Source organism: Rhinoderma darwinii, chromosome 8, assembly GCF_050947455.1.
Source record: "Rhinoderma darwinii isolate aRhiDar2 chromosome 8, aRhiDar2.hap1, whole genome shotgun sequence".
Taxonomy (NCBI): domain Eukaryota; kingdom Metazoa; phylum Chordata; class Amphibia; order Anura; family Rhinodermatidae; genus Rhinoderma; species Rhinoderma darwinii.
In genome coordinates, this window is record NC_134694.1 from 39211188 (window position 1) to 39226190 (window position 15003).

At 39.4% G+C, this 15003-nt stretch overlaps 1 protein-coding gene and 1 long non-coding RNA gene across 2 annotated transcripts in view; one reads left to right on the forward strand and one right to left on the reverse strand.

The window, feature by feature from the left end:
- The window catches only part of BTK (Bruton tyrosine kinase), a 477293-nt gene that overhangs the window by 296926 nt on the left and 165364 nt on the right, over positions 1-15003 (reverse strand). The window contains exon 8 of the mRNA XM_075835606.1: positions 5007-5197. Coding sequence (XP_075691721.1) covers positions 5007-5197 — 191 coding nt within the window. The remainder of the gene's footprint in view (positions 1-5006; positions 5198-15003) is intronic.
- Positions 1-15003, forward strand: part of LOC142659455 (uncharacterized) — a 247664-nt gene that overhangs the window by 36355 nt on the left and 196306 nt on the right. The gene's annotated exons all lie outside the window — the stretch shown is intronic.

A 15003-nucleotide genomic window follows, 5' to 3' on the forward strand; every position in this document is an offset into this window, starting at 1 on the left:
TTGTCTTACTCCCTTGACCCATTTGATCGCACTAGTCGCGATCCTTGTTCACAAATTCGCACTCCGAGATTTATGTTACACCATATGTTTTGTTTTAGGGCCTTAAATAGAAGCTCTTTTTTATGACTACTAGTTTTCTCTCTTTGAACATTTGACTTATGTATGTTCTCATGACATCCGCCTAACCTGGTGTTACTGCTTTATGTTACTACATTTGTATTTACAGTGATGTTAGCTTTGTTTCCTCTGCTTTTCTTTGCAAAATTAATAAAAACCGTTTTGACAAAAAAAAATTACATTTTGCCTCCACTTTACTTTAATTCCTGTGAAACACTTAAAGTGTTAAAGGGTTATTCCCAACTTATACTTCAATCCCCAACAGTTCCCTATCTTAAATATATTAATCTATGTAACTACCTTTCATTTTCCGTAGAGCAGCGCTTTCTAGATATCCAATTGAGTCCACCCCATGCCTTGCGATTTGTTTAGGTGGTCTTTGCTATGGATCCAACCACCACTGCCGTTTAGCAGCCGCTGCCGCACCTGCGCAGTTCGCCCACAGCCAGTCTCAGTAAAGCAGGCCGGAGTGTCGCGTGCGTGCTGTGGTTGCACGTGCGCACAAAGTTCTGGCCCAACCATCTCTGTTAGTTGCTTATCTTTTTAATGGGGCTGCTCCCAGGCATGCGCTCGGCGCAGCGCTTTGAAGCACTAATCATCACACACAGCACTTGGGGACTGAGATGAGGAATACAGCGACTAAAACAGTAAGGATTCACTGGGGGATGTACTGTAAGATTAACAAATTGGGAAAGCAGGCAAACACTTAGGGTAGGGAGGGTTGCCACAACAAATTGCTGCTTGTACACATTGTTTTGAATTTTTTTTTACTGTACTTCATGCTGCTATTAGAATTTTTACATATGTAGCAGCATTGGGAGCGCACACTTTCAGGGAAACAGCGCCACTTGCTGGTGAAGAGAAAGAGGGGGAGGCGATACGTCCACATTTGTTCAGATGCTGGGATAAGACACAGGAGGAAAAGAGCAGGGATCCATGTGAAATGTTGATAGGGAAATTACTGCATCGGGTGCAAAATACCTAGTGTTTAATGGCAAAATGATTTAGCAGAAGTCGGGAATAACCCTATAAGAAACTTTCTAAATGCTGTTTTCATAACATTGAGGGGTGCAGTCTTTAACCCCTTCCCGACATTTGACGTATCCATACGCCAAGGTCGGGTAGGGGAAGTATGGAACGGGCTCACAGAGTGAACCCGCTCCATACAATGCCAGTGCCGGCTGTTTGTTACAGCCGACACTTCAGAGTAACGAGCGGCATCGTGCTCTAGCGCGATCCCACTTGTTTAACTCATTAAATGCCGCGGTCAATAGCGACCACAGCATTTAAATCGTTAGAAAGAGAGGGGGCGACCCCCTCTAAAAGCTCATCGCGCCCCCCGCGGGGGTTGATGGTTGCTATGGCTGCCTGGGGGCCTAATGAAGCCTTAATAGAAGCCTGTCAGAATCACCATATACTGCAATACATTAGTATTGCAGTATATCATGCAAGCGATCTAATGATCGCTGGTTGAAGTCCCCTAGGGGGACTAATAAAAAAAAGTACAAATTAGTTAAATAAAGTGTTTTCTTTGTGTAAAAAAAAATTACAAAATTAAAAGTTAAAAAAATAACTATTTTCCCATTTTCGCCCTAGAGCATAGTAAAAAAAATCAATAAATAAACATAATATGTATCGCCGCATCCGTAAAAGTCTGAACTATTACAATATATCAGTATTTAACCTGCACGGTGAACGCCGTAAAAAAATAAACATTAGAAACGCAAATATCTCTATTTTTTGGTCAACTAATCTCCCACAAAAAAACGAAGTAAAAAGTGATCAAACTATCGCATGTACACCAAAATGGTATTATTAAAAACTACAGCTTATCCCACAAAAAATAAGCCCTCAAATCACTTAATCGACGGAAAAATAAAAAGTCGGAATTTGGCCACACAAAATAAATTTTATTTTTTACACTTAGGTTTTTACTTGTAAAAGTAGTAAAATATTGAAAAAACTATATATATTTGGTATCGCTGTAATCGTATTGATCCACAGAATAAAGTTAACATGTTGTTTTAATTGTACAGTGAATTCCGTAAAAACGGCGCGCAAAAAAACATGGAGGAATCGCAGTTTTTTTCATTTTCTACCCCACAAATAATTTTTTTCCCATTTCCTAGTACATTATATGGCAAAATAAATGGTGCTATGAAAAACGACAACTCGTCTCGCAAAAATCAAGCCCTCATAGTACTATATCGACGGAAAAATAAAGACGTTATGGCTTTTGAAAGGTGGGGAGGAAAAAACGAAAATGAAAATCTGAAAAAGGGCTGCGGCGGGAAGGGGTTAAAATTGGGTGGTTTATAGTGATTTTAAACATATGAGCCCCTCAGAGCCACTTCAGAACTGAATTGGTCCCTAAAAGATAGCCTTTGGACGTTTTTTTTAAAAATGTGAAAAATTGCTGCTAAATTTATAAGCCATCTACCGTCTGAAGAAAATATAAAAAGGATTTATAAACAATTATGCCAACTTAAAGCGTGCCTAACTTTTCTGGGGACTTTTCAGAATAAGCTGTCATATGTGTGGACATGAGGAATAACACTATCTCTGGCCATTATATGACTTATATTCTGCCCCTTTTTTTTTTTAGCAGTTTTCCCCTCTGCAGTCTCTATTTTTTTTTCTCAGTTTTCTCTAAGCTAAAGGGCAGAGCCTAACAACTATCATATCTTCTATACACTGCATACATAGAAGTGGAGAATCCTGTTCTGCTATCTCTATCTATCATATACATAGAAGCAGCAGCAGCATGGATGAGATTACTTAGTAGTAATGAGCAGTGTGGCTGAGAATCTGGCACTGCGGTGAGTTATAGCTGCAGCATGTTTTCATGTCTTTTCACTCTGATCCTATTCTCCCCTCCCCTTTTCATGGACTTGTATAGGCAGCACATCTGTATGTGACACACTCTGCTCCTGCTCTTTCCTCCTGCTCCCCCTCCACTCTCCACATACTTCTATACCAGGCAGTGAAGAGACACACACCAACTTTCTGGAGTCTGTCAATTCTGCTTTGTAACGAGGTATGAATTTTTCTAGACAACCGGGGGTGGACAGCAGACTACAGGAAGGGAGACACCTAGTGGCAGTAACTTCACACAGAATTTGCATAGATAAAACTACTAAATTTTAAGAGTAAGTAAATTACAAAGTTCACCTATACCTGGTATACTATTAGATTAGCATATATAAATGTTAATTATTAACTAATTGTGTGGTGTTACTATGTAACACAAGCAGATAAAATAACAATTTTAGAAATGCTAATTTTCTAATTTTTTTAAATACATTTTGGTGTTTTTCAAACTTTAACATTACATGTATCGACCAAAATTTACCACTAACATAAAGTACAATGTGCCATGAGAAAACTATCTCAGAATCGCTTAGATTAGTAAAAGCATTTAAAAGTTATTACCACATAAACGAACACTTGTTAGATTTAAAAAATTGGTTCTGTCAGGAATTTCAAAACTGGCTGCGATGTTAAAGGAACAGTGTCATCACAATTTTTTTTTTAAATATGTTAAAGATGTTAGTGCTTTATTAAAAACGTTTATATTTATTTGTGTGTTTGTGTTTTACTTTTTCTTATTTTTACACTTTTTCTTCCCTATGGGGGCTGCCATTTTTTGTTCCATTTCTGTATGTGTCGATTAACGACACATACAGACATGGAATACGGCAGCCATAGTCCCATAGGGACTGCGAACGGGTCCCGTCCCATCCACTTCTGTGTACGCCGTCTGTGTGGGAACTGCGCATGCGCCGCTCCCACACAGTCCAATTTGAAATTGGCGCCGTCCGGCGCCATTTTCCTGTGGACCGGAAGTCGCGGCCGGACAGTAAGATTACTACTTCCGGTCGCGGCTTCCGGACTTGTGCACTTGGACCAGCGGCATCAGACGGAGCGGACGGGCCGGAGGGAGCCGCGGCGGCAGGAGCAGGTAAGAGATTTCTATGTATGTTCGTGTTTGTGTACGTTTACTACTGTATGTAAACCTACTACACTGTGTGTTAGCTCAAAAAATGGCGACACACAGTGTAGGAGGTTAGACCGTTCAAACCCCTCGTTTATCCCGGCACTAGCCAGGATAAAGGAGGGGGGGATTCTGAGAGCTCACTAGAGCGAGGGCTTTTTACCCAATTTTGCAATGCTGCAATTTTGGAAATAGCTCCATCTAGTGACCAGCAATGGGAAATATTATAAATTAGAATCTAATTTATAATATTTCCTGACTCGTGAAAAAAATAAAAAAAATGTGAACAATGTTTAATCACCTACACACTAAATGTTTAATTAAAAAAAAACAAACATGTTTTTCTGGCAACACATTCCCTTTAAGGGTAAGTTAACACTTTAGCTATTATAAAAGGTAGAGGCAGATAATACAAGATCACACCTCTGAAAACAGGTGATAGAGACAGCTCAGCTCCTTTGCTTCCCTGCATGCAAGGCCAAATGCACACCCATAAAAAGTCAATGAGACATCTCCAGACTTCAGTTTTCTATTTACATGTGGCTGCTGTAAAGAAAATGTCTAAACTGCTGTTCACAGACAATAGAAACAGCTCAGGCTAGATGGCTGCCCCCATAATCATGCAACAAAAAATTAAACAAAAAAAATAAACAATCAGACAAAAAAACAAAATAAATCATGTGTTTCAGTATATACTATTAATTAGTGGGAAAAATATAGGGGAAATTCCCTTTAAAAGTATCCGGTGCAACCTTTCTATCTCAAATTTAGTCTCTAGACAAGTATCTTCCATTTATTGAAGCAAATCTATTGTATTTGTTCTTGATACCATATCAATATAAATTTCCGACCCTAATTACAATTAATAAAAAAAGCCATAAATACAATATTTTACCCATTTTGGTCTCTTGCTCTTAACCAGGGTTGACCACTGCCCTCATCTAATAACAAATACTCTTCTCCTTTGTGTAATTGTAGATCTTGAGAATTGATTGGGGTGAAATCATACATTGCCACAACTTTCTGTGGTCCTAACGGATAGGTAACATTTGTTGGAGCAGGAGGTAGTGGCATTACGGATTTTACCTGTAGGCAAAAAAAAAAAAGAAAATATTTTAATTTACTTTTATCATAAAAATCAAGGAAAACCCCCAAAGCACTGTAAGGCCCTGTTCACACAGAGTTTTTTGCAGGAGGAAAATTCCCAATTGGAATTTTGAGGCAGATTTTGACCTTCCTGCATGCCGCTTGCCGCCATTTTTGCTGTTTTTTTCGCTGCGATTTTTGCTTGCGCCCATTGAGTGCTACGGGCAAAAAACGCTGCGAAATACGCTTTCACTGCCTCCCTTTGATGTCAATGGGAGGTCAGGGGCGTTAACGCCCGAAGATAGGGCATGATGCTTCTTTTTACCGCGAGACGTTTTTGTCGTGGTTTCCGCGTCAAAAAACTTGTAAAAAAGCTCTGTGTGAACAGGGCTTAAAAGGTGTTAACTGCACGTATCAATTTTATTAATTATTCACAAATTGTGTGTTTTAGTTATTGAAATGCATATTATAGTTTAAATGTTCTAAATGGAAAACATATAGGCTGTGAGCAAATGAGATGCACTACAAAACGTGTGTGCCATTTTTTAATGATCAATAGAGATGGATGCCTGCTGGCAAAATAGGCCCTTTTTATCAACTATAAATAAAGTAAAATAACAACATTTTTAGTATGCTATTAGAGCAAAAGACACACTACATGGAAATTAAAAAGTTCATGTTAACTGCTAACATTGACCAGCGTAGTGCAATGTGTACCAGCAAAGAGATACAGAGTGTCAGCGGCTGCAACACGCCGCACTCAGACCAATGTTCAATATCTGAGGTCAGCAGTTAACAATTATTAAAATTTCAGGAAAGCCCCCCCCCCCCCCCCCCCGACATGTTTCACTGCTGATGCAGCGTCTTCAGGGGTATCTGGGCTAATGACGGCGCGCCGCGGATTTCTCAGCACTAAATACATGAAGGATTAGTTACAGCTGTCACTTCATTAAGGCAAATGGCCAATAGAAGTTGAATTGGAGGGTCGAGCCTCCACAGCAGTGACGGACAAGCAGTGGGACAAATAGCAGGTTTGGTATGTAGTAACCAATAGACTGTAGTCTGGCGGCGCATGCGTAGTAGCCCACTAAGGGGAAACAGAAAATCACAGTCAGGAGGGGAATCCCGCTGGAGCGCATGTGCGAAAGTCGGCACATAAGTACCAGGAGCGACCGAACTAGCTTAGACAGCTGCAGTAAAAGTAAGTATGACCCTCCATACGGATAGTGATGTCTGAAATCCACATGCAAACTAAGTATCGAGATCGCAAATAAATTCCATGTTGATGCTAACATGGTTGTAATAAAATGCTTATGCCGATAATGACATATATCGGTGAAGATAACGATATCAACAAGATGATAAGAGAGAGAACCCGCGGCAATAGCCATCAGGGAAATGTAGTTACATGTGTCAATAATCACATACAAAATGATACTGTAGAAAGGTAAGAATGATGGGAGGAGGTAGGTGAATACCATTCATTGCTATTTTAGCAATTTTAAGGGTTATTTACGTAATAAGTGTCAGCGTGTCTCCAAAGGGAGAACAAACTTACCATGTCTGGCCACCGATAGGTGATCAGACTTTGTCAATGCCTTGTTCGTAGCGGTACAATAATATCAACTATAGTGGATAGAGAAGACTAAATGTCCAAAAGATCAAAGAAACGCAGCGAAGGTGAACCCCTCATTGAGACCACCCGGGCTGAGGGTGCCCAGCCGATGGATCCAGCGGGCTTCCTCCTGTAGCAATCTACGATCTAGATTGCCAGCTCTAGGGCCCAATTTGATCTGGGTGATGCCCCAGAATTGTAAAGAGCGAATATCACCCCCATGTGTAAATGGGATATGTCTAGACAATGATGTATCATCCTTCTGATTTATGGTGCTCAGGTGTTTGGAGACTCTTCTCCTTAATTCCTGGACAGTTTTTCCTACATAAAACTTAGGGCACGGACATTTGGCGACATAAATTACACCTTTACTTTGGCAGTTGATGAACTGTCTAATTTGATATGATCTACCATCAAGTGGGTTGGTAAATTGCTTTACAGTAGACATCAGATGACAGAACGAACAGCGGCCTCTATGGAGACAGGAGCTGCAGGAAAAACATTACAATGAAAGGACAGCACATACCGACATTACCTTACCAGATTTGCCTAAGATGTATCCCTGGACAGTGCACTCCAAGACCAAGTTGCCTAGGAACAAGAAGTATCAATCTAGGCTGGCAGGAGAGTACAATACTTGAGTATACTAAAGTGACCTAAGTATTCTATTTTGTCCTTCTAAAGGACTCAACTTGCTATTGTTTATATTAGAAATGGCAAGGTTCACATTGTCTTTAACCCCTTAACGACCAAGGACGAAAATGAACGTCATGGTCGGCTGCTAGTTCCCGCACCATGACGTTCATTTTCGTCCGCATTTCAAACTGTCACTCTGTGTAAACACAGAGTGACAGACCCGCGCTGACAGTTGTCCCCGACAGCTGAGACATCAGTCTTGCCGGACAGCGGACCATCGCCGCTGATTTCGGCAGTTAACCCCTTAAGTGCGGCGACGGATTGCCGTCGCCGCATTTAAGTGGTTTGAAGCACATCAGCAGCCCCCACGAAGTGATCGTGGGGGCTACCGATGCTTGTCACGGCAATCGGAGGTCAGATAATGACCTCCGGGTTGCCATTCACGGAAGCCTCGGAGGAACAGCCTCCGGACGTTCCTCCTCTGCTTCCTGTCAGTGTGACAGTCACGTCACAATGACAGTTAGAGTACATTACACTACGTGTGTAGTGTAATGTACTCTAGCAGCGATCAAAGCTGCAAGTCTAAGTGTCCCCTAGTGGGACAAGTAAAAAAAGTAAAAAAAAGTAATAAAAATGTTTTAAAAAAAGTGTAAAAATAAAAGTTATAAGTTCTATAAACACTAAATGCTTTTTTTCCTATAATAAGACTTTTATTATAGAAAAAAAATGAACACGTTAAAAAAGTACACATATCTGGTATCACCGCGTTCGTAACGAACCCAACTATAAAACTATAATGTTATTTTTCCCGCACGATGAACACCCCAAAAAAAATCAATAAAAAACGACGACAGAATCGCAATTTTTTGGGTCACCACCGCTCCCTAAATAAAGAATAAAAAGTGATCAAAAAGTCGCATGTACCCGAAAATAGTACCAATAAAAACTTCTATCCGTCCCGCAAAAAACAAGCCCTTACACAGCTTTTTTGACTAAAAAATTTAAAAATTATGGCTCTCAGAATATGGTGACACAGAAATTTTTTTTTTTATAAATAAGTCATTTTATTGCGCAAACGCTAAAAAAAAGGACCAAACCTATATACATATGGTATCGCCATAATCGTACCAACCCGCAGAATAAAGTAAAAATGTCATTTATAGCGTACGGTGAGCGCCGCAAAAAAAAACCCTAAAAAACGGTGTCAGAATTCCTGTTTTTTGCTCAGGATTGCAAAAAAATGTAATAAAAAGTGATCAAAAAAAATCGCATGTACCCCAAAATGGTACCAATGAAAACTACAGATTGTCCCGCCACAAATAAGCCTTCACACCACTCTATTGATGGAAAAATAAAAAAGTTATGGCTCTTGGAAAGCGGGGAGTGAAAATCTAAAATATGAAAGCAAAAAATGGATCAGTCCTGAAAGGGTTAATTCATTTCTAATGAAAAAACGTATGACCACATGTGGGGTATTTCCGTACTCGGGAGAAATTGCTTTATAAAAAAATGGTTGTTTTTTTCCTCCTTTATCCCTTGTGAAAATGAGAAAATGCAACATTTTAGTGGAAAAAATGTTGATATTAATTTTCGCGCCCCAATTCTAATAAACTCTGCAAAAGACCCGTGGGGTCTAAATGCTCACTATACCCCTAGAAAAATTCCTTGAAGGTTTTTCTAAAATGGGGTCACTTTTGGTGGGTTTCCACTGTTTTGGTCCCTCCAGTGCATTGCAAATGCGACATGGCACCGAAAACCATTCCAGCAAAATCATAAATCCAAATGGCGCTCCTTCCCTTCTGAGCCCTGCTGTGGGTCCAAACAGCAGTTTATTACCACATATGGGGTATTGTCGTAATCGGGAGACATTGCTTTACAAATGTTGGGGTGCATTTTCTTCGTTATTCCTTGTAAATAATAAAAATTTCTATGTTGTTTCAGAAAAAAAGTAAATTTTAATTCTTACAGACTAATTTCAATATATTTAGCGAAAAACCTGTGTGGTCAAAATGCTAACTATACCCCTAGATAAATACCTTAAGGGGTCTAGTTTTCGAAATGGGGTCGTTTATGGGGAGTTTCTATCATTCTGGCAGCTCAAAGCTTCTCCAAATGTACATTGGGGCCTAAAACATTTTCAAGCAAAATATGAGTCCTGAAAGCCTCCGGGTGTTCCCTTCCTTTGGGGCCCTGCCGTGTGTCCAAACAACGCATTAGGGCCACAATGTGGGTATTTTTGAAAACAGGAGAAAGAGGGTGATAGATTTTGGGGTGTGTTTCTTCATTTTCATGGTCGCTTTACAAAGAAATCGGTCTTCAAACAAATACTTTTATGAAAAAAGTGAAATTTTTTTTTTTTCACCTGATATGCATTAAATTTAGCAAAGAACTGTGGGGTCAAAATAATTACTATACCCCTAAATAAATACCTTATGGGGTCTAGTTTTCTAAATGGGGTCGTTTATGGGGAGTTTCTATCGTTCTGGCAGCTCAAAGCCTCTCCAAATGTACAGTGGGGCCTAAAACATTTTCAAGCAAAATATGAGTCCTGAAAGCCTCCGGGTGCTCCCTTCTTTTTGGGTCCTGCCGTGTGTCCAGGCAGCGCATTAGGGCCACAATGTTGGTATTTTTGAAAACAGGAGAAACAGGGTGATAGATTTTGTGGTGTGTTTCTTCATTCTCATGGTCGCTTTACAAAGAAATTGGTCTTCAAACTGATACTTTTATGAAAAAAAGTGAAATTATTTTTTTTTTCACCTGCTATGTATTAAATTTAGCAAAAAACTGTGGGGTCAAAATACTTACTATACCCTTAGGTAAATACCTTAAGGGGTCTAGTTTTCTAAATGGGGTCATTTGTGGGGGTTTCCACCATTCTGACACCTATGAGCCTCTGAAAACCTGGCTTGGTGCAGGAAAACAAAATGTACTTCAAAATTTATAAAATTATTATTCAATTTGTAAGTCCTCTAAATTGCTGAAAATTTATTTTATTTTTTCAAAAGTGCTGCCAAAATGGAGTAAAGAGATAGAAATATACATTCAATTAAAAAAATTGTACAGTATGTGTGTACATATGTGACATATTGCAGTTAAAAATAGGGGAAAATGGTAATTTTTACAAAATTTCTTCCATTTTTCTATTTTTTAATTAATTTCCGCAAATCGTATCAGTCTACTTTTACCACTAAAATAAAGTACAACATGTGACGAAAAAACAATGTCAGAATTACTTGGATATTCAAAACTTTCACAGAGTTATTCTCTGATAAAGTCAGACATACCAGATTTGACAAATCTGGCTTGGTCATTAAGGTACAAACATGCCCGGTCATTAAGGGGTTAAAGGGAATGTGTCGCTAGAATTTTTTATTTTTTTTTCTTAGTTAAACAATTATTATTTGAGTGATTACATATTGTTTTAATTTTTATTTTTTCACAAGTCAGGAAATATTATAACTTAGATTCTAATTTATAACATTTCCATGTGCTGGTCACTAGAGGGAGCAGTTCCCAAAATTGCAGCATGGTCAATGTGGTAAAGCAACCTCATTGCTTTATGCTGCAAATTTGGGGTAGACACACCCGCTCTAGTGTCCTCACACACACCCCCTCCCTTATTCTGGCTAGGGCCAGGAGAAGTAGGGGTTTGAATCTTCAAACCTCCTACACAGTGTGCCGCCATTTTCTGAGCGACTGCACAGTGTAGGAGGATTAGATACAGTGCCAAGCAGACAGTAGAACACTAACATACCCAAACATAATACACACATCACATACACAAACATAAATTACATGCTCCTGCTGCCGCTGCCGCCTCCGCTTCTATTCCTTGCGTCTTCGCTTCCTTGAACATATGGCCGGAAGCCGCGGCTGGAAGTCGTCATCTTACTTTCCGGCAGCGGCTTCCGGTCCACATGAAAATGGCGCCGGATTTCGCTCTGCTAACGAACTTCTTAGTTCTGTCTGGTCTGTGTGGGAGCGTTCCCACACAGATGGCGTACGCTGCAGAGAATGGAACGGCTCCCGTTCGCATTCTCTATGGGGATGTATGTGCTGTATTCCATCTCCGTATGTGTCGTTAATCGACACATACAGAGATGAAAAAAAAATGGCAGCCCCATAGAGAAGTAAAAGTAAGAAAAAAGTAAAAAGTAGAACACAAGAACACAAATAAATAAAATTTATGTTCATATCATACTAAAAGCAGTATGATAAAAAAAATAAAAAATGTCATGACATCTTCCCTTTAAATGTTTGCCGGTTAAATTATATCTTATTTTGCTCGATATTACTATGTATATACTAACACACCAAAAGATCTAGGTCTCGCTGGTGTCATTCCTTGGCAAATTCAGGTGCAATGATACTTCTCGATTGCATTGTGAGATACAGCCACTACATCACTTTATGACTTTATGTCACTGAGTTCTCTATTTTAAACCCCTTCTGTGCAATCGGGTTTCTCGTCTATCCTATTTATAACCATGGCTATGAGTGCCAGGTTCACACCCTCACACCTGAAGGCGTCATACTTGTGTGCCATGTTTTTTTCACTGCATAACTTCCTGGGATAATGTAATGTCCCGGTTCAGGATGCTACTTACCCCTACTGCTGTGTCGCAGTTGGCTGGTACTAGCTATCAGCAGAGTGGTGGAACTATTTGCTGCTTCATTCTCTCCTACATAATGATATGGTCACCACTTCTGTCCCCTTCCAACTGCATTTTTTTATTTTCTTGTACATATTTGTTTTTTTTTTTTGCATCATCATGTTTACCCAACATTTTGTACACCCTACTTATCTTCCCCTTCTCTCCCCCACCATTTAAGACAAGATAAAGGCATGCAGGAACCTCTGATCCCTCTCATTTCACTATGGCAATGATTAATTTAGAGATATAATCTGATTACTCTTTCTTGGGGCGTTTAACCCATTAGTGTCATATGTAACTACTTAAGTGAGAGCATCCGTCTATAGCGTTCTTACAAGAAACACACTTCAAGGAGGGTAAGGATCCAAAATTGCCTACCAATTTGTTTCTCTTCTTGGTTTTATAGCATCAGCTCAGGCATGCGGAGTGTCTACAGCCTTTTACAAGGACTTGCCCTTCTTTATGATTGCACAGCACAGTTCAAGGGATGTCAGAGCTCCTTATCTTAAAGGTAAATTAGGAACACTAACTTGCACACTAGCAAATTTGTATGTACATAATACTACACAGGTCTCCTGGCTCCTTCATATACTGGAAGAGCTCTGGGGTTTTGCTGAAGGGTCAATTACAATTAAGGGGAACAAAAACTTTACACTACATCCTGAATAAGACTCCTCCACACATAGATCCACTCTCACCAAGTTGGGATGTAGAAGGCTCTTGTGTAAATTCCATAAAATAGGATTAATAGATTATTGGAGAACATTGCATCCAACATCTTCTGATTACACTTTATACTCCCATCCTCATAGATCTAATCAGAGACTTGACTACTTGTTACATGAATATTTATTAACATCTTTACAATCTGCTCATATCAGTCCAATAATTCTTTCAGACCATGCCCCGGTGATATCTACTTTAGTTGTTTCCGCCCTACCAGCGAGGGAATGGATGTGAAGGTTAAACAATACTCTCCTAGATCCACCAGAACACATAAGCTCTTTAACAGACACTCTGAAATCTTATTTTGATGTAGCTGCCACTGCAGAAGTCTCAGCCACCATCGTGTGGGAAGCACACAAATCCTGTGGAATATTGATTTCTTTAGGCACCAAAGTCAAGAAGGAGGGAGGCAGAGTGGTTTCCTCTTTATTATCACAAATTGAGGCGCTACAGAAAAATTGCATAAACCATCCCAGTCCAAAGACATACAAATTGAACTTGGTATCCTCAGGACTAATCTGAAGGGTATCTTAAATTGTAAATCAGCAGCTCATCTCCAACATTACCAACAAAAACTGTATGCCCACAGTGACAAAGGAGGAATACTGATGTTGGCACTGATTAAACAAAACGATAAACTCTTTATAAGTCACGTGAAAAATTCTGATATCTCTGTCTGTTCAACTACATCGGAAACAACACAAGCTTTTAGCAGTTATTATTCTGATTTATATAATATTTCAATACCTTCCTCCTCATCAGATTTACCTAGACAGAGACAAATCCAAACCTTTCTAGACTCATTAACTTTGCTCACACTTTCCGAAGTTGAAACTAGGGACATTATGAGACATATTACAATTGAGGGGGTTACATAGTTAGTACGGTTAAATGATAAATGCAGTCGATCCTGAAAGTCCCCACTGATTTATTTCTTAATATATCTTTATGGTAGGGATAGCTAAGTTTTTCTGATATAGATGTCTAAACGCCCTAAAGAGAAAGAGGGATAAAGAAAGAACGAGAGAAAGAAAGAGAGAGAGAGAGAAAGAAAGAGAGAGAAAGAAAGAAAGAATGAATGATAGAAAGAAAGAATGAGAGAAAGAAAGAATGAGAGAAAGAAAGAAAGAAAGAAAGAAAGAAAGAAAGAAAGAAAGAAAGAGAAAGAACGACATCAATATAAGTTGAACTTCAGATTGAAATATACTTTCACAAAGTGCATTGGCAAGTAAGATGTGTGATAGTAAGCTATTAGCTTTTAGACGATAAATTGATTTATGTACACTTATTGGTGCCCGGAAAACCCTTAAACAACATGGTATTAAATGGTGGACACTCGCTATAAGCTTAAACTCTGCAAAACTAAATTTTCCCAGCAGTGCCACATTTGTAAACCACCTCTCAATTTTATACTCTGTAGTAATATTTCAAAGAAATATATGAGTCCAGACGTGAATTGGAACTGTTGGATTTGTAAGTATTGTAAAGAAATGGAATAACTTAACTCTAAGCATAACAGTATTACACTCAAGGGGTATAACACATGTGACAATAGAAAAGGTATGCAATCAAAAAGCAATATAACTCTTTCAGAAATATTACCAGTGCAACAAACGTCACTAGAAAGACAGCGGGAGAATAGGGAGTTAAATAAGTGGCTTATAAATTGGTGCAGGAAGGAAGGGTTTGGGTTCATGGAGAACTGGGCTGACTTCTCTGTCGGCTACAGGCTCCATGTAGGGACGGGCTGCATCTAAATGGGGAGGGTGCTGCTGTGCTGGGGGAAAGAATGGTTAGACGGCTGGAGGAGCTTTTAAATTGGGATCTGGGGGAGGGAGGGTGCGGATACACAAGCGGGGTTAGATAGAGTACATAAGGAGTGGGATACAGAAGGGGTTAATGGGGATTTAGTGGGGGCTGGGGATAGCAAGCTGAGTAGGGAGGAGACTAGGAATAAATACAGACCTAAAAATATTAAAGGTGTCCGTAAGATTAAATGTATTAACACAATAACAACCATGTAAGTACACAAGTACCAGCGAGATACACACACCAGTGGAAATTTGGATAGTTTTTTCTGCATGCTAGCTGGGGGAAGGTCATACCCTTGATGGACACTTCAGACTTTACATCTACAACCGTCTGAGCGGTAAAAAACTATCAATTTGTCTCTG